The sequence below is a fragment of the Myotis yumanensis genome, unplaced genomic scaffold (genome assembly GCF_028538775.1).
Source record: "Myotis yumanensis isolate MYYU_CA2020_CCGP unplaced genomic scaffold, mMyoYum1.0.hap1 SCAF_2, whole genome shotgun sequence".
Classification (NCBI taxonomy): domain Eukaryota; kingdom Metazoa; phylum Chordata; class Mammalia; order Chiroptera; family Vespertilionidae; genus Myotis; species Myotis yumanensis.
In genome coordinates this window covers 208,829,102-208,846,385 of record NW_027223753.1, presented here as the reverse complement: position 1 = coordinate 208,846,385, position 17,284 = coordinate 208,829,102, and the positions used below count along the sequence as shown (strand labels likewise).

Below are 17,284 nucleotides of genomic sequence, written 5' to 3'. Positions count from 1 at the left end.
GGTTTCCTTGGCTTGGGGCCCCATCACTCCAGCCTCTGCCTCTGTGGTCACAGGCTGAAGATGGTTATGGTGGCATTTAGGACCCGGCTGGACAGTGTAAAATAATCTTCCCACGTTAAGATCCTTAACTTGGTCACACCTGCAAAGACTTTTTCCAAATAAGGTCCCGTTCACAGGCTGGGGGGGCGGGGGGTGGTTAGGGCCTGAAGTCTCTCGGGGTTATTACCTGCCCCCCCAGGCCCCACTTCTAGCATTCTCGATACAGAACTTCCCGTCCATGTGTCTGACTCTTCCCTGGCCTCCCCAGGGCGGCTTCCCTGCCGAGTACATCATGGACGAGGAAGGGCAGGGCCACCTGACCTGCCTGGACAGCAACCACTCCCACTTCATCCTGGTGGACGACGGGACCCATGGCCGCTATGGGGTCGAGATCCCCCTGAGGTCCAAGCTGGAGAAGTTCATTTCGGAGCAGACAAAGGAGAGAGGAGGTGAGGCAGCGTGTTCCAGGGGCGCCGCGATGGAGAGGGGAGCAGGCTGGTCACAGTGACGGGGGCACAGCTGGCGGTGACCAGGACGTCCCACAGGCGGGGCGGGGTGCTTAGGGCACAGTCTGAACACACCTGGATGTCTTTACACTAGTCCGGGAGGTCATCTCCTCGTGCCCCGCGTAACCAGGGGCAGGAAGTCAGGGCAGGCCCCGGCGCTTCTGCTGACTCTCAGGTCAGAGACCATCCTGCGGTCACTTTACAACCTTGATCTCAGGTTAGAAGTAAGAAAGTGTGCCTGGGGGACCCTGGCATCTTTTCCCCTGCGGGTGGGATGGGATGGCTTCTCGGACAATGGGGGTCAGAGACAGGGTTTTGCATGTGCTGTGAGGAGGGGTGTGGGCAGGACCTGGAATAATGGAGGCTCTAGCTCTGTCCCAGGGTTCATCAGGCACCTTGAGAGCAGAGGTTCTCAAGCTTTACTGCACAGCAGAGTCCCCTGGAAGGCTTGTCAATCACCCCCGGGCCCGCCCCTGGTCTGTGACTCAGGTCTAGGTGGGCAGGAGCTGCTTCTAGGCTCCCAGGTGACACTGACTTGCTGGTCGGGGCCCCCTTTGGGCCCCCTGCTTTGAGAGACCCGGGTGGGAGTGTTAGGCTAGAGTGTGTGGGGACAGTGTGACCGTGGCAGCTCTTCGAGAGCAGGTTTGCCGAGGGGGAAAGCTATTTCTAACAGGACCCTTGGCTGCAGGCTGGTGAAAGGCTCATGGTGGGGCTGAGCGTCTGGACAGAGGACTGAGGTTTGGTCCCCGTGGTTCTGATGCTGTGCTCCCGGGCCACATGGTGCGTTATGCCCACTTGCTCGAGGTGTCCCAAGGCCTGCCCAGACTGGAGGCACCATGAAGGGGCTGCAGAGAAAAGCAGGGAGGTCGTGTGGCGGAGCCATCACTCGGCTCTTGAATTTGCTCCTTTACGCAGAACAAGCAGACGACGTGTGACTCCACAGCGTCAGCCTTTATTTATTTATTTATTTATTTATTTATTTATTGTTAATTCTCACCCAAGGATATTTTTTATTGATTTTTAAAAGAGTGGAAGGGAGAGGGAGAGACAGACAGAGAGAGAGAAACATTGATGTGAGAGAGGTACATGGATTGGTTGCCTCCTGGGGGATCGAGCCTGCAGCTGAGGCATGTGCCCTTGACCAGAATCAAACCCAAGACCCTTCAGTCCACAGGCCAACACTCTAACCACCGAGCCAAACCAGCCAGGGCTAGAGTGTCAGCCTCTGAAAGCTGCGTAGCCCTGTGACACTTCCTCGCTATTAGCCTGGAGCTGCAGGGGGTGGGGAAGCACCCAGGTGGAGCGGAGCCCCACATTCCCTCCCTGGGCTCTGTGCTTCGTCCCAGGCGTGGCCATCAAGATCCCCATCGTCTGTGTGGTGCTGGAGGGAGGACCTGGCACGCTGCACGTAAGTCCTGGCCAGGTGGTGAGGGGCCCCTGGGGGGTCAAGTCCTGCTGCAGGTGGGACAGCTGACCCAACGCTGTTACCAGCGTTCTATTGGGTCCCTGGCAGGAGAGGGTGAGGAGCTGCCCCAGGAGATGGAGAAAGGGCAGACCCCATGCGGCGGGCCCTCTCCAGGTGACGGGGGACGGGGCACTGGCTTTGGCCCCGGGTGATGGGTCAGTAAGAGGGGCTCCCGAGGGGTCTGCAGCAAGGATCGGGGTGGCAGTCCCCTGCTTCCAGGACCGGGGCAGCCATGGGTGTGGCAGCTGAATGTGACGGAGGTTCCTCAGTGGTATTAACGTGCTGCCCACGGACCTGTATTCAGAACCCACTCCACAGTGTGTGGCTCACCTCGTTCGTGGTATCTCCGTGCAAGAATGTATATGACATCCCAGCCTGCCAACATGGGGCAGGAGCATAGAAAATGTCATTAAATGTTCAGTAATCCCAGGAGGTGAAAATGAAACTCTGGGGTTTCCTGGGGAGATGGGGGCACATCTGGTCCCCACTCTCTCCATTCTCGGGCTGCTCCTCGTGGTTTTCCCGCTCATGGTGCAGTATCTGTTCCTGGGCAGGCATCCTGCCGCTGGGTGAGGGGCCCCTGCCTGAAGCTGCGATCACACTGGGCCCCTGGGGGCCACCCCTCGTCGTCCTGGTCTCACCCTGGGCCTCAGTGAGGGAGGGATCTCTGGCCCAGGCAGCACCCTCTCTCTGGAGATGCTGTGTCCTCTTGCTCTGGCGCTGTTGAGTGACAGGTCTGGAGGAGATGGTGTGTCCGCTGTACCCTCCCCAGCATCTCAGGCTTGGCCGCCTCTTCCCTCTGAGCAGTGGGTGCTCTTGCACTGACCAGTATTTTCAGTGAGTTTCACTGAAGCCCTGAGCTCTGGCGTTAAATGCTGTCAGAGATTTCTCCTTTTCAGGAAGTGTGAGAGCGGTGAGGGATCAGGTCCCGCTCACGGTCGGCCCCTGACTTGCAGACCATCTACAATGCCATCACCCACGGCACCCCGTGCGTGGTGGTGGAGGGCTCGGGCCGCGTGGCTGACGTCATCGCGCAGGTGGCCGGCCTGCCCATCTCCGAGATCACCATCGCCCTGATTCAGCAGAAGCTGGCCGTGTTCTTCCAGGAGATGTTCGAGACCTTCACCGAAGGCACGATCGTGGAGTGGACCAAGAAGGTGAGGCGGGCCGGCACGGTGGTCACCAGGAGCTCCTGGGTCCCAGGTGGCGGTGGCCTGGTACACAGGACCAGGGCACGAGGGACCCAGAAACAGAGCCCCAGGGGCCTGGGTGGGCACGGGAGTGATCTGCAGAGGGTGGGGGCTTTGAGCTGGGCAGGCAGAGGGCCCGGGGCAGGCGGGCGGCCTTCAGCTGAGGAAGCACGCTGTTCCCGAGAGGGCGTGCCTGGAACCTGTCACCTGCAGGACTTCCTGCCCGGCCTGCACACTGCAGGTCAGGAGCACAGCTGTTCCGGGAAGAGGAGCTCCTGGGTGGGAGACCAGGATGCTGGTGCTTGGCCAGGAGGGGGGTAGAGGGGTGGGGAGCCGAGATGAGGGCAGCCGGGGTGCTGCCCGGTCCTGCCCAGCCCCAAGCCCGGGGAGCTCAGGGCCTCTTGGTTGTTCATGGAGGCGCTCCGGGGTCTACCGGACAGGGAGGCAGGCAGAGCGTGTATAGATGGGGGCCACCATGGCTCCCACCTCATGAGGTGATCTGGGAGGCACCTCCATGCTTCCTCAGAGGCACCAGTGGGCATGAGCCTCTCCTGGGGATCTTCATGTTTAGGGAGTATTCCAGGGCACACTCCAGAGTGTGTGGGAGACTTCCAGGCCTGGGAGGGAGCTACAGATGGGCGAGAAGCTTCGAGGACCCCTTACAGACAGATGGGGTGGGGCATTCACTCTAGACCAGGGGTGGGCAAACTTTTTGACTCGAGGGCCACAATGGGTTCTTAAACTGGACCGGAGGGCCGGAACAAAAGCATGGATGGAGTGTTTGTGTGAACTAATATAAATTCAAAGTAAACATCATTACATAAAAGGGTACGGTCTTTTTTTTTTTTAGTTTTATTCATTTCAAACGGGCCGGATCCGGCCCGCGGGCCGTAGTTTGCCCACGGCTGCTCTAGACTGTAGGGAAGGAGTTCTCTAATACTTGAAGGCTGTCTGGCTCAACTGGGAGCCCTGGGTCACTTGGAGTGGACTCAGAGGCAGCCATCTCCCCAATCCAGATCTCTGGGGGCCCCAACAAGCCCACAGCCATGACCCCAGCCACCAAGAGTGTGAGGGAGTGTGGCTGGATCAGCCTTCAGCACCCTATGAAGCCCGTGGCCAGCGGGGTGAGCTCAGGGAGAGCGCCCTGCACCCTGGTTCCTCTGGGCATGCTGACTGCTGCCTTGGGGTCGGGGGTCAGCCATCCTGAGCTCACATGGTCCCTGACTCCTGGCAGGATTCTCAGCGATGGCACTCAGTACCTCTCTGATCCCCGTTTCCCCGACAGCAAGGTGGGGCTGCAAAGTCATCGGGTCTATATCCTTTATCCAGCTCCATGAACGATGGGCCAGGCTGCAAGAATTCCTGGAAATTCAGTCTTAAGTGCCTGATGTATACTTTCCAGGGCAAGTTTGTGGAGCAGCGTAGCCCCCACTATGTCTAATTTCAGGCCACACGGGCGGTCATGCCCACCAGCCAGAGGCCACAGGGGCACATCGTAGGAGGAACCCCCTCGGGAGCCATGGGGTGGAGGGGGGAGATGCTGGGGGTCTGGGCCCTGGCGGGGGCGGAGGCCAAGGCAGCCAGCTCTCTGTGGATGGGAGCAGGGCCCTGCTTCCGGTTTGTGGTGGCGCAGGGACCTGTTCTTGTCGGTGCTTCCTTGGCCTCAGGGTGACCTTGTTCGACGTGGATGCTCTGGAGCCTGTTTGCCGGTGGGCAGGTCGGTTTGTGAAGACTGAAGTTGGCTGTGAGCGTCTGCTCGGTTCCCTACGGAGCCATGGGGAATGGCGGGCAGGCCCAGGGCCTTTCCTCGGCTAGTTTATAAATTATTCAGGCAGTTCTCAGAACTGAATCTCACCCACCGTGGTCCAGAGGTGCCTGTTTTTTTCCACTCTTCCTTGTGAGTCAGGCCCTGAAAATGGCACTCATGTAATGCAGTCTCAGCCATCCAGGGGTGGCCCCTTATAGTTACTCTGGTTTGAAGGAAGGGACCCTCAGCTTCATGGTCATGAATAGTAATTCAGAGCTGCCGGGTTGCTCAGTGGTTAGAGCATCGGCCCGCAGACCGAAGGGTCACGGGTTCGATTCCAGTCAAGGGCACATACCTCAGTTGCAGGCTCGATCGCTGGCCCCTGGTCAGGGGGCGTGTGGTAGGCAGCCAATCAATGTGTCTCACATTGATGTTTCTCTGTCTCTTCCCCTCCCTTCCCCTTTTTCTAAAAATCAATGGAAAAATATCCTCAGGTGAGGATTAAAAACAACAAAACAAACAAAAACCAGTGATTTCATTCAGCAAATCCCCGGGCTGGGTCTACCCTGTGGCGGGCGGCAGGGTGAGCGGGTGGCCTTCTCCCTGACGCTGCCCCTGGTACACGTGGACACCAGCCACGGGCTCTCATCCGGGGCTCAGCCGGCACCGAATGACCGTGTGTCGGGAGGACACACTCGCCCTCTCAGCTGCTCTTCTTGTCGGTCAGATAGGGACAGTGGTACTTAAACTCGGAGGACGGGACAAGAACCTTTATGCAAAGTGCTTCGTTTTGTCTCCACATGCCCACTCCAAAATGGAAGCTGTGATGTGAACCGAAGGCGGTTAAGTTCAGGAGACCCTTTGGCTGGGAGATGGTGGGACTGGGGGGCCAGGGGTTATTGTGGAATCGCCGTGAGCGCTGTACCCTGAGGGGTGGGGAAGGTTGGGGTTTTAGGGGTGGAGGTGGAGGTGGGTGTTCGAGGGTACCTTCTAGGTGGGGAGTGGCAGGTCCGGAAGCAAGAGCAACAGGATGGGCGAGAAGGGGGAAGGAGGGAGGCCGGGTGTGGTTGGCCTGAGGGCCTGGGGGCAGCGTCTGAAGCTTTGGGGGCCATGAACTCTGGCCTCAGGGTGAAGGGGTTACAGGGAGCAGCAACTGGTAGCAGGCAGGAAATGATGTCATAGACAGACAGGTGATAGATAGATGATAGGTATATATATCTGGTATCTATCTATCTATCTATCTATCTATCTATCTATCTATCTATTCAGCCAGTTCTCAGAACTGAATCTAACAGTGGGTTCTGATAATGGGCTGAATAGATAAACAGATAGATAGGGTGGGTAGGTAGATAGACATATAGATTGGGAGGTAGGTAGACAGGTAGGGTGGGCAGATAGATAGGTGGATTCATAGATGGATAGGTAGGTGAATAATTGGATGAATGGATGGATGGATGTATAGATAGGTAGATAGGTAGGTAGGTAGGCAGGTAGAGTGAGGAACAGCAGGGCCCAGGTAGAAGGACCAAGGGGAGAAATCTTAAGTTAAGCAACACCACCTCATGGGCAGGGTGGACTCTCTTTACACTGTGGCTGTGTTTTCTACACCACAGGCCACTCGCAAAGATCACGTATTTGGTCCGTAAGCTTCTTCATCATCACTGTCCAGGGTGTGGGGAGTCCAGGTGGTGGTCCTGGCCACACAGGCAGACAGGACTCATGCCCAGGGCTCTGGCTCTGAGTCCGGGCCCTCCATTCTCCCGGTGCCCCAGGAGGAGGCAGGAGGCCCGCTCATCACTGGGGCCTCACTTGGCGAATGCTTGTTGCAGATCCAAGACATTGTCCGGAGGCGGCAGCTGCTGACCATCTTCCGGGAAGGCAAGGATGGCCAGCAGGACGTGGACGTGGCCATCCTGCAGGCCTTGCTGAAAGGTGAGGGGCCGGCATGACAGGTGCCACGGGGAGAAGCTAGAACAAGGGTGTTCAGGCCCTGAGTTCTGGTCGGTCGGACACGCTGGTCGGAGGTGGGTGCCCATTGCCGATGTGGGGGTGCAGGCGTCTTTCTCAGCTTGTCTTTTTAACTAAAATCTGAGCATGGTTCACACTAATTTATCTCTGTGGTCATCCTGGTTTCTCATAAAATCTCAGGGTAAAAAGAAAGAACCTTGGAATTCCCACTCCTGACTCCCCACACTTGGTTCCATGCTTGAACTCCCTGCCCCCCACAGCAGAGTCAGCACGCAGGGGGTCCTCATGACCGACAGAGCTCTGGGCAGTCTCCTTGGCCTGGCCTCTGCCCTCTGGCCACTCTTCCCAGGCCCACACTTCCCTCTTCCCTCCTCTCTCTGCTGGGGAAGTGAGTACTTCCCCGTCCTTCCTGTCCTCTGGCTCCACGTGGCTGACGCAGAAGCTCCCATGAGACAGTGTCAAATGTGACCTCTTTTCTGGATGTCCATCCCAGGGGTCCTCAAACTACGGCCCGCGGGCCACATGCGGCCCGCCGAAAACATTTATCTGGCCAGCCAGGTGTTTTTGCCGCCGCTGTGTGCTTAGGAATGTGTTCATAGTTTTTTTAAAAACTATAGTCCGGCCGTCCAACGGTCTGAGGGACAGTGAACTGGCCCCCTGTTTAAAAAGTTTGAGGACCCCTGGTCCATCCACTCCATGCCCCTCCGTGACAAAAGGCCTGAATGTTGCCCATAAAACCTCACCTAACCAACGAGATGGTTAACCTTAGACTGGAGACTTCAGTATAAAGGCCTTTGCTCAGGAACATTCTTGCTGGGACAGAGAAGAACCGGGCAGAGCGGGTCCAACAGAACCAGAGCTGCTCCGTCCTGGCGGCAGCAGACCAACGGGTGGGGCTGGAATAAGGAGGCGCGACTCGCCGCCTGTCTATCTGGTGGAGGCGGGTCTGAGGGTGTCCCAGCACAGACGGGCCGAGGAAGCATCGCGTCTGTCTGTTCCCTGCCTCCTTCTCCCACGGGACCAAAGGTCCAAGAGAGGAACACCAGGCAGCTCATCCCTGGGGACATCCAGGCTGCTGTGGCCTCCAAAGGCCAGGACAAGGCGGGGGGGGGGGGGGGGGGGGCACTGAGTCTGCCCATCGGTGCCCGGCTGGGAGAGGAAGGACCCTACTCATGGCTCACGATGGACCCAGGGCCCTGGCTGGTTTTGCTCACTGGATAGACGATTCCGGCCTGCAGACTGAAGGGTCTCGGGTTTGAGTCCGGTCAGGGCACATGCCTGGGTTTCAGGCTCAATCCCCAGTGGGAGGCGTGCAGGAGGCAGCGGATCAATGATGCTCTCATCATTGATGTTTCTATCTCTCCCTCTCCCTTCCTCTCTGAAATAAAAAAAAAAAAAGATGGACCCCAGGGATGTGGGGCACCAAGTCCCGGCAGCCTGTGTCGATGTTCAGAGCCAGCCAAGCTAGCGCTGTGGTCGTGGTCCCCTCTGTGCAGGTGCTGATGGGAGGGGCGTGTGCAAGCCCCAGGGCATTGGAATGTTTCCTTCTTGATCTTGATGGTGGCCATGCAGGTGTCAACAGCAGTAAAAAGCCATCGAGCTGTACGTTTAAGATTTGCGCACTATAGAATTCCGTTAACCTCGGTGAAAAGCTTTAGCGAGATGATGTTGGCATGGCTCCATGTTGTCACAGGTGTCAGAACTCAGTTCCTTTTTGCTGCTGATGTTATTCTGTCAGGAGCGGTATTCTATCGTCCATTCATCTGTTGGGCATTGTGGTTGCCTCCAGTTTGGGGCTGTTATGAACATGCCCATTTGTTTTCATTTCTCTCGGGTCCACGTCTAGGAGTGGAATGACGGGTTCTTTAGGGTGAGTGTATGTTTAACTTTATAAGAAACTGTCAAACCTTTCCCAAAAACGGTACAGTTTACCTCTCTGCAGCCTTGCCAACGTGTGGCATCTATTGTCAGCCCTAGGCTGCAGCCACCTGGTGGGTGGGAGGTGGCCTCTCCCTGTGGTCCCCTGATGACTAACGCTGTGAGCATCTTTCCCTGGGCTTGTGGGCCATGTGGATAGCATCTTGGTGGAGTGTCTCTCAGATCATTTGTCCATGTTCACTTGGTTGTTTGTCTTTTCATTTTTGTGTTGTAAGAGCCTTGATATATTCTAACACAAATCCTTTGTCAGAGACAGGTGCTGGGATATTTTCTCTCGGCTCCTGGTCTGCTATTATATTTCCTTCAGGGTGTCTTTGAAGAGCAGAAGGCTTAAGTTTTAAGGCATTTTATTTTTAAATATAGTTTACTAATTTTTTACAGAGAGGAAGGGAGAAGGATAGAGAGCCAGAAACATCGATGAGAGAGAAACATCGATCAGCTGCCTCCTGCACACCCCCTACTAGGGATGTGCCCACAACCAAGGTACATGCCCTTGTCCGGAATCGAACCTGGGACCCTTGAGTCCGCAGGCCGACGCTCTATCCACTGAGCCAAACTGGTCAGGGCAGTTTTAAGGCATTTTAATTTACCAACTTGTTCCTTTCATGTTCATGTTCTTTGCACTCCGAGAAATCTTTACCCATCCCATGGTTGCAAGTACTTCCTTCTGTTTGTCATGGCAGCTCTGAGGGCACAGCTCTTATGCTTAAGTCTATGATCCACCTGAGTTAACTTTGTGTGTGGTGTGAGGTAAGGGTCAGAGTTCTTTTTTTTTTTTTTGTCCCCAAACAACAACCCATGTTTTAAAATGTTAAACCCAAAAGAGAGAACATAAACTAGTTGGGCAAAATACTTGTACTGACCTGGGTGAGGTGGTGGTTTTGTAATCAAGACGGAAAAGGAGTGTGACGGCTCCGTGGTGGTGACATTTTAATGTGAATGTGGAGACTGGACACTGTGTGTTCTTTCAACTTAGGGCTTGACCAGGAGGTGGGCTGGGCAGGGGAGCTGTGGGGAGCCAGAATGGCGACCAAAACCCAAAATCCCCTGATTCGAACAGTGGAAGGAAAAGCTTTTCTAAGGGTGTGTGTGTTGGGGGAGGACTTTGCAATGGAGCCCTGTACTTGTTGAATGAAAATCACTGAGAGCTGAGGCTGGTGCCCAGCCCTGCCTCTCTGGCTTTGTTAGAGGGCAGGGGTGCTGATGGGCAGTGGCTTTGAGGTGCAGCTTGAAGCCTGGGATGCTGGGTTTCTCACCTGCAGCCTCTCGGAGCCATGACCACTTTGGCCATGAGAATTGGGACCACCAGCTGAAGCTGGCAGTGGCGTGGAACCGTGTGGACATTGCCCGGAGTGAGATCTTCACAGATGAGCGGCAGTGGAAGGTATGGCCTCTCGGGGCTGCCCTGGGGGTGACGAGGGGAGGGGGTGTCCCTAGGCGCACAGGAATCATGCCACCGGAGCAGGATGGCCTCTGTCTAGATCCAGCGCTTCTCTTGGTGGAGGGTGGCTCAGCCAAGTTTCTCCTCCCTAAATTGGTGACCACAGTCGTCCTGTCCAAGGGAGTTGAAGCTTGGATTACGAAGTGGGGGGCGGCTGGAGGGGATGTCCAGCTGCAGCCCCTTCACAACACTCTCTCTCTCAGCCTTCAGAGCTGCACCCCATGATGACGGCCGCCCTCATCTCCAACAAGCCTGAGTTTGTGAAGCTCTTCCTGGAGAATGGGCTGCGGCTGAAGGAGTTTGTCACGTGGGACACCCTGCTCTACCTGTACAAGAACTTGGACCCCTCCTGCCTGTTCCACTGCAAGCTGCAGAAGGTGCTGGCCGAGGAGCCGGAGCGAGTGGCCTGCGCGCCCGCCCTGCCCGCCGTGCAGATGCACCACGTGGCGCAGGTGCTGCGGGAGCTCCTGGGCGACTCCACACAGCTGCTGTACCCCCGGCCCCGCTCCAGCGACCGGCCACGGCTCTTGCTGCCCGTGCCCCACATCAAGCTCAATGTGCGTGCTGGTAATGTGGCCCCCGCTCGGCGTGGCCTGCATGCTGGGCCACTGTTGTGTCCTTAGCGCTTTCTAAAAAAATAGTTAGATTATATTTTTATTATAAAAGAAATACACTCCCTACCTTCCTCTGTTCAGCTGCCATAACAAAGTACAACAGACTGGGGCTTACACAGCAAAAGTGTGTTCTCCCACAGCTCTGCAGGCTGGAAGCCCGAGACCATAGTGCTAGTGGGCTGGTTTAAGTAAGGCCTTCCTTCCTGGTTGCAGACGGCTTTTCTTCTGCTTGTGCCCATCAGGAGAGAGCGCTCTGTGCTGCTTCCTTTTCTTATAAAGACTCTAATCCTGTTGGGTCAGGGCCCCACCCATATGACCTCATTTAACCCCAACCACCTCCTTAGAGACCCTGTCTCCAAATGCAGTCTTTCTGAAAATTTCGAATGATACACAAGGTTATGTAAGGAAAATGATCCCCATTGTGCCCTGGACCCCCAGCCCTGCTCACCGGCTGTAATTGGTTTTCCGGGTGGGCTCATAGGCAGGTCAGGATATTCCACCCAGGTCTGTATGAGGTGCCCAACACCGGTCAGGAGCGGGTGTTGCTAGTCTCATCCTCATCTGTGTTACGAATGGTGCTGGTGTATCGTCAGGGAGTATTGGTTTCCTGTCATTAAGATTTTACAAGCGAAGCCTCAGTGCTGTTTTGTCAGTTTCCCTTTAAGAACTTGAACTGCTCTTTGACCTTCAGGGATTATTTTAATAGATTTTCTGATAGTGAAGTGTTTTTTATTGCTGTTTTGACTCTCAGCTAGATGGCAGTGTAAGATGTGTTTAACATGACACTGGATTCTGCTGCCAGTATGTTCAGGGTTTTTGCATCAGAATGTTTAAGGCTTTGATTATACTTTTATTTTGGGGGCTGTCTTTGTCAGGTTCTGGTACCAGTTCCGTGTTAGTCTTGTAAAACCCTCTGGAAAGCCTTCCTTCTTTCTCTGCTCTGGAGCAGTTTATGTGGCCGAATTCACTGCTTCTTACAAGCTCAGCAGACTCCCCTGAGGGGCCCAGAGCCTTTTTTGGGCAGAAGCTCTGATAACTTCTACATTTTCTATCCTGATGATTTCTTTGTGGCATTGGTGGTGGTCCTGCAATCTGTCCAAGATCAGATTGGTTTTGTTTTTCCTGCTAGAAAATGACCCACTTCTTTTAGGTTCGTTGTCCCAGGCAAGCTGTGCCCGACCCCCGAGAAAGACGTGGCTGTGGCCGAGTTTTACGTGTTTGCGGTTCTGCCCTTCTTGATTCCAGGGTATTTAAGATACCCCCATGGGAAGGTGCTTTAAAAAGTCCAAAATGGAAGCTCACACTTGACCATGTCTGTAATTTAAGAAGATAAACTAACTTTTTTTTATAAAGATGGGCATTTGGGAAACTTCCAAAACCACTTACAGAAAGTGCAGCTTTGTGTGTGCGATGGACGCTGTGAGCTCTGTCTCTGGGAATTGTTTCCAGGCTGTCTGACCAGCCAGGAAGCCTGTGTCCCTATGTGGCCTGAGAGTGTCTGCAGCCCAGGACCTTCCTGTTCTCACAGACCCTCAGTGTCTGCTCAGCAGCCTTTCCTGCTTGCTTTCTCTGTTACAAGACACGGTGCGGGTCCCTGAGGAGCTCAGAGCCATGGCTCTGGCAACAGACTCTGTGTTAGAGTTTTTCTTCATAGGAAGGGGCTTGGATGGGGTCAGGTAGGACTGAGGAACCCTGAGCTTCCTGGAGTGTAACAGGATCTGCAAATGTTGGTGCAGGAGCCACTGGTATCCCACTTTCTGGATGTTTCTACGTGTGTCCAGAGTGATGGGCTTATAACCCCGTGTTCATGGTGCTGTTGAAAATGCAGGTCGCAGGGCTCATCCCCCGGGGGTCAGAGGTTGAGAAGATGTGGGCCGCGCTCAGGACCTTCACCCCTGGGGAGCCTGATGCTCGTGGGGACCTCGGCAGGGGCTCTGACTGTCCACCGCTCACAGGTGCAGGGAGTGAGTCTCCGGTCCCTCTACAAACGCTCATCGGGCCAGGTCGCCTTCACCATGGACCCGGTCCGTGATCTTCTCATTTGGGCCATCGTCCAGAACCGCCGGGAGCTGGCAGAAATAATCTGGGCTCAGGTAACCAGACATGTGGCTGTGAGTGGGCCAATGACAGGGATCCTGGCCGGTGAGCCCAGCACCGACAGCAGGTGGGGTGGCCAGAGCCGTGGAGGGAGGGCAGTGGGCGTCACAACACCTGAAGGGACTCGGGGTGTCCAGTGTTGAGAACAGAGGGCTTAGCTCTAGGCAAGGAAATAATTGTTTAAAAGGCAAGACACACAAATTCCTGCAGGTCTATGCAGGGAGGAGGCTGGCCAGCAAGAGCCATCCTCCGTGGCCCCCGTGGGTTCTGGGGGTCAGCGCCTGAGCTGTGGCCGTTCCGTTCAGAGGCTGCAGGGCGGGCTCCGTCCTGGGAGGGTCTGCGTCTCTCCATTGGCTGTTGAGGATTTCAAGGAGACCGTCTGTTACTTGGTTGGGAGCAGGCCCTGGTCTACCTGCCTGAGCCTGGCTCCAGCTGTTTCTCCTCTTTAGGGGAAAGTAAAATTTAGTAAGTTTTTCCCTGTTTTTTTTTTTTTTTAATATATTTTTATTGATTCAGAGAGGAAGGGAGAGAGAGAGAGAGAGAGATAGAAACATCAATGATGAGAGGGTATCATTGATCGGCTGCCTCCTGCATGCCCCCTACTGGGGATCGAGCCCACAACCTGGTCATGTGCCCTTGACCGGAATCGAACCTGGGACCCTTCAGTCCACAGGCTGACGCTCTATCCACTGAGCCAAAGCAGCTAGGGCGAGGCCCCTGTTTCTAGTGCTGGCATTTCCAAATTGCTCTCGAGGAGTTAGCTCTCTCTCCCGTTGTCACCAGCAGCGTGGCATTGGTGGTGGTCCTGGGAGGCTTGTCCTCTCCTGGGGGGCAAGGTGGTCAGCGCTGGGCCGGGCCTGACTGTGGCCTCAGGTGCTCTGTGGGGCTTGGGGGTGGAAGGCCAAACGCAGACTCCCAGGCTCTGACACCAGCCCTCATGCTGGGCCGGTGCTGCCCGTAGACCCAGTACCTCCGAGCTGTGCTTTGGGGACCCCCTTGAGATGTTCTCAGTTGCCCTCTGGTGCCTGGGCCTGGCGGTGCCACTGAGGCAGGGAGCCCTGAGCCCGGACGGAGACCTGCAGGGCCTGGTCCTGTTTCTCCCCATTGGTGCTCTGACCCTCAGCCCCACACCTGGGGTTGACCAGATGCCCTGGGAGCCTGGGCCTCCTGCCATCAGTGCTGGGCTGGCGCCCTGTGTCCAGTCTGTGTTTGGGTGGGCAGGCGGCTGCCTGGCAAGAAGACAACTTCCACTGGCCAGTGCAGGAGGCCGGGCCTCAGAAATGGTATCTGTGTTGATGTGGGTGACCTAGATGGTCTATAAGGAGAGGGGCCACAGCAGGCAATGCCCAGGGGCCCCTGCTGCCCCGGGGTCTCTGCTTTCATCACCCCGGGCAGTGTGTCTGTGGCTCCTGGCTGGACCCCGTGGGCCCTGACGGTGGCTCCCCTGGCCCAGAGCCAGGACTGCATCGCGGCGGCCTTGGCCTGCAGCAAGATCCTCAAGGAACTCTCCAAGGAGGAGGAGGACACGGACAGCTCCGAGGAGATGCTGGCCCTCGCCGACCAGTACGAGCTCAGAGCCATCGGTGAGTCAAGGGCCGGGCCTCCCGCTCGCTCAGCACCCGAGTCGCCCCTGGGGTCCTTGTCCCGGGTCCCAGCCCCTCAGTGTCACTCTGTGTTACCCCGCGGTCCCTGCCCAGATTTCAGCTCCACTGCTGTCCCGCCTGTGCCGTCCGGAGGGGCCGCTTTGAGGGGAGCCTGCTGCTGTGACAGGGTCCCCCTCTCCGCAGGCGTCTTCACCGAGTGCTACCGGAAGGACGAGGAGAGAGCACAGAAACTGCTCACCCGGGTGTCAGAGGCCTGGGGCAAGACCACCTGCCTGCAGCTGGCCCTGGAGGCCAAGGACATGAAGTTCGTGTCCCACGGGGGCATCCAGGTGACCGTGGGAGGGCCTGCTTCTGAAGTAGCCGCCCTGGTGCTGGCGTGGAGAGGCAGCCTCCGCTCAGTAGAGGGCGCACATGTTCACCAGGTTCAGGTCCCTTGGGACCAGGGATGGTGCCCGAGATGCCCGGAGGCCCTCCTCCTCCCTGTTTATGGGGAAGGAAACTGATGCTAAATGAGAGGCGGGAGGTGAGTCACCTCCACACAGGGTGTTCCTACCTGGAACACTGACCCCCCTCGTGGCCCCAGGAGCCAGGCATCAGTCCCCCCCCTGGGGCCTCGGGAGAGGGCAGAGAGCCATGAGCAGGGAGCCCCTCCACGCGCTCTGGAGGCCTGGAGTTTGGCAGGTGCCTTCAGAACACCAGCGTTTCCTGGAGCATCTTTGTGCTGTCACCATGTCCGGGGAGCATGCTCCGTGCTGTGCTGGGGCCTGGGAAGATGGTGGGGAGGAGTCCTGTCCCTTCTTTTACTCCCTGTCCCCCCCTCCCCCCCCCCCCCCCCCCCCCCGCCTCCACACAATGCTCAGAGGGGCCAGCTGTTGAGAGCTGGGAGGAAGGGCCCTGAGCCAGAAGCCAGGGTATGGGCCCCCTCTCTCCTCCCTTACCTCTAGGAGAGCCCAGCCTGGCCCACCTGGAGCCGCTCCTCAGCTGGCAGGTGGAGGCCTGCCCTGTGCCACCCACTGAATCTTGTGGTTGGGGGGGCCCAGAGGGCACTGTGCTGGAGCATGTGGACTCCCCCTGAAGGGTAGACTCCCGCCTCAGGGGTGGGGCACAGGGAGCCCCAGGGCAGGATGGGGTGAGGGGCCCACTGTCCTGAAGCTGGGCCCTCTGTCCACAGGCCTTCCTGACCAAGGTGTGGTGGGGCCAGCTCTCCGTGGACAACGGGCTCTGGCGGGTGATCCTGTGCATGCTGGCCTTCCCGCTGCTCACCACCGGCCTCATCTCCTTCAGGTGCCACCCGGCTGCAGGGCTGTGGGCTGCAGGGCTGCGGGGCTGTGGGGCTGGGGGCTGCAGGGCTGCGGGCATGTGGGGCTGCGGGGCTGTGGAGCTACAGGCTGCGGGTGATCCCAAATGCCCTCACCAGGGGCAAGTTGCATGTATCCTCAGGGCTGTGACTGGATCCTAGGTGGTGGGGATGCATTCAGACAGGAGGCAGAGGGAAGGGCCTCACCTGTGCCTGAACACCTGCTGTCCCCGAGCACCCACCTGCCCTGAGCACCCACCTGCCCTGAGCACCCCTCTGCCCTGAGCACCCCTCTGCCCTGAGCACTCACCTGCCCTGAGTACCCATCTTCCCTGAGCACCCACCTTCCCTGAGCACTCACCTGCCCTGAGCACCCCTCTGCCCTGAGCACCCACCTGCCCTGAGCACCCACCTTCCCTGAGCACTCACCTGCCCTGAGCACCCACCTGCCCTGAGCACCCACCTTCCCTGAGCACTCACCTGCCCTGAGCACCCCTCTGCCCTGAGCACCCACCTGCCCTGGGCACCCACCTGCCCTGGGCACCCACCTGCCCTGGCACCCACCTTCCCTGAGCACTCACCTGCCCTGGGCACCCACCTGCCCTGACAGGGCACCCACCTGCCCTGGGCACCCACCTGCCCTGGCACCCATCTTCCCTGAGCACCCACCTGCCCTGGGCACCCATCTGCCTTGAGCACCCACCTGCCCTGACAGGGCACCCACCTGCCCTGAGTGGCTGAGGACCTGCTACAGCTCCAGGGAACCAGGCTCCAGGCTCTGTTGGGGTCCTTGCTCTTCGGGGTGTCTGGTGGGGCCTGTTGGGGTCCTTGCTCTTCGGGGTGTCTGGTGGGGCCTCTGCTGTAGCTGTGTGTGCAGGGCTATAGGGGCGTGTCCGCCCTTCCCTGCCAATGGTGTGAGCACGTGCAGGGACTCCCTGAGCACATGGGCCTGGGCCAGGGTGGCTCAGGTCCTCAGGCTGTCAGGCCCCTCACGGCCTCACTGTCGCTGCAGGGACAGGAGGCTGCAGGCGGTGCGGGGCCTGGCCCGGGTCCGCGCCTTCTTCAACGCGCCCGTGGTCATCTTCCACCTGAACATCCTGTCCTACTTCTCCTTCCTCTGCCTCTTCGCCTACGTGCTCATGGTGGACTTCCAGCCCTCGCCCTCCTGGTGCGAGCGCCTCATCTACCTCTGGCTCTTCTCCCTGGTCTGCGAGGAGCTGCGGCAGGTGCGTCCACCCCTCCCTCGCCGTCCTTGGGGCTGGGGGGGTGTCTCCCTGCCCACTGGTCCCCTCCCACCTGCCACAGCCACTGTCTCACGTGGCCCTTGGGCCACGTTGCTCACACTGTTAACGTCGCCACCTGTCAGGACCTGAGCAAT

The 17,284-nt window shown here is 57.6% G+C and overlaps 1 protein-coding gene across 5 annotated transcripts in view; it reads left to right on the top strand.

The window, feature by feature from the left end:
- TRPM2 (transient receptor potential cation channel subfamily M member 2) overlaps positions 1-17,284 on the top strand; it is a 46,852-nt gene that overhangs the window by 12,221 nt on the left and 17,347 nt on the right. For 4 of the 5 annotated variants that reach the window (XM_070407086.1, XM_070407087.1, XM_070407084.1 and 1 more), the window contains 11 exons: positions 308-488; positions 1,892-1,953; positions 2,967-3,167; positions 6,777-6,879; positions 10,116-10,237; positions 10,498-10,851; positions 12,864-13,001; positions 14,459-14,588; positions 14,793-14,938; positions 15,781-15,893; positions 16,919-17,132. In XM_070407086.1, coding sequence (XP_070263187.1) covers positions 308-488; positions 1,892-1,953; positions 2,967-3,167; positions 6,777-6,879; positions 10,116-10,237; positions 10,498-10,851; positions 12,864-13,001; positions 14,459-14,588; positions 14,793-14,938; positions 15,781-15,893; positions 16,919-17,132 — 1,764 coding nt within the window. The remainder of the gene's footprint in view (positions 1-307; positions 489-1,891; positions 1,954-2,966; positions 3,168-6,776; positions 6,880-10,115; positions 10,238-10,497; positions 10,852-12,863; positions 13,002-14,458; positions 14,589-14,792; positions 14,939-15,780; positions 15,894-16,918; positions 17,133-17,284) is intronic. The other variant, XM_070407088.1, reaches the window with a different exon arrangement.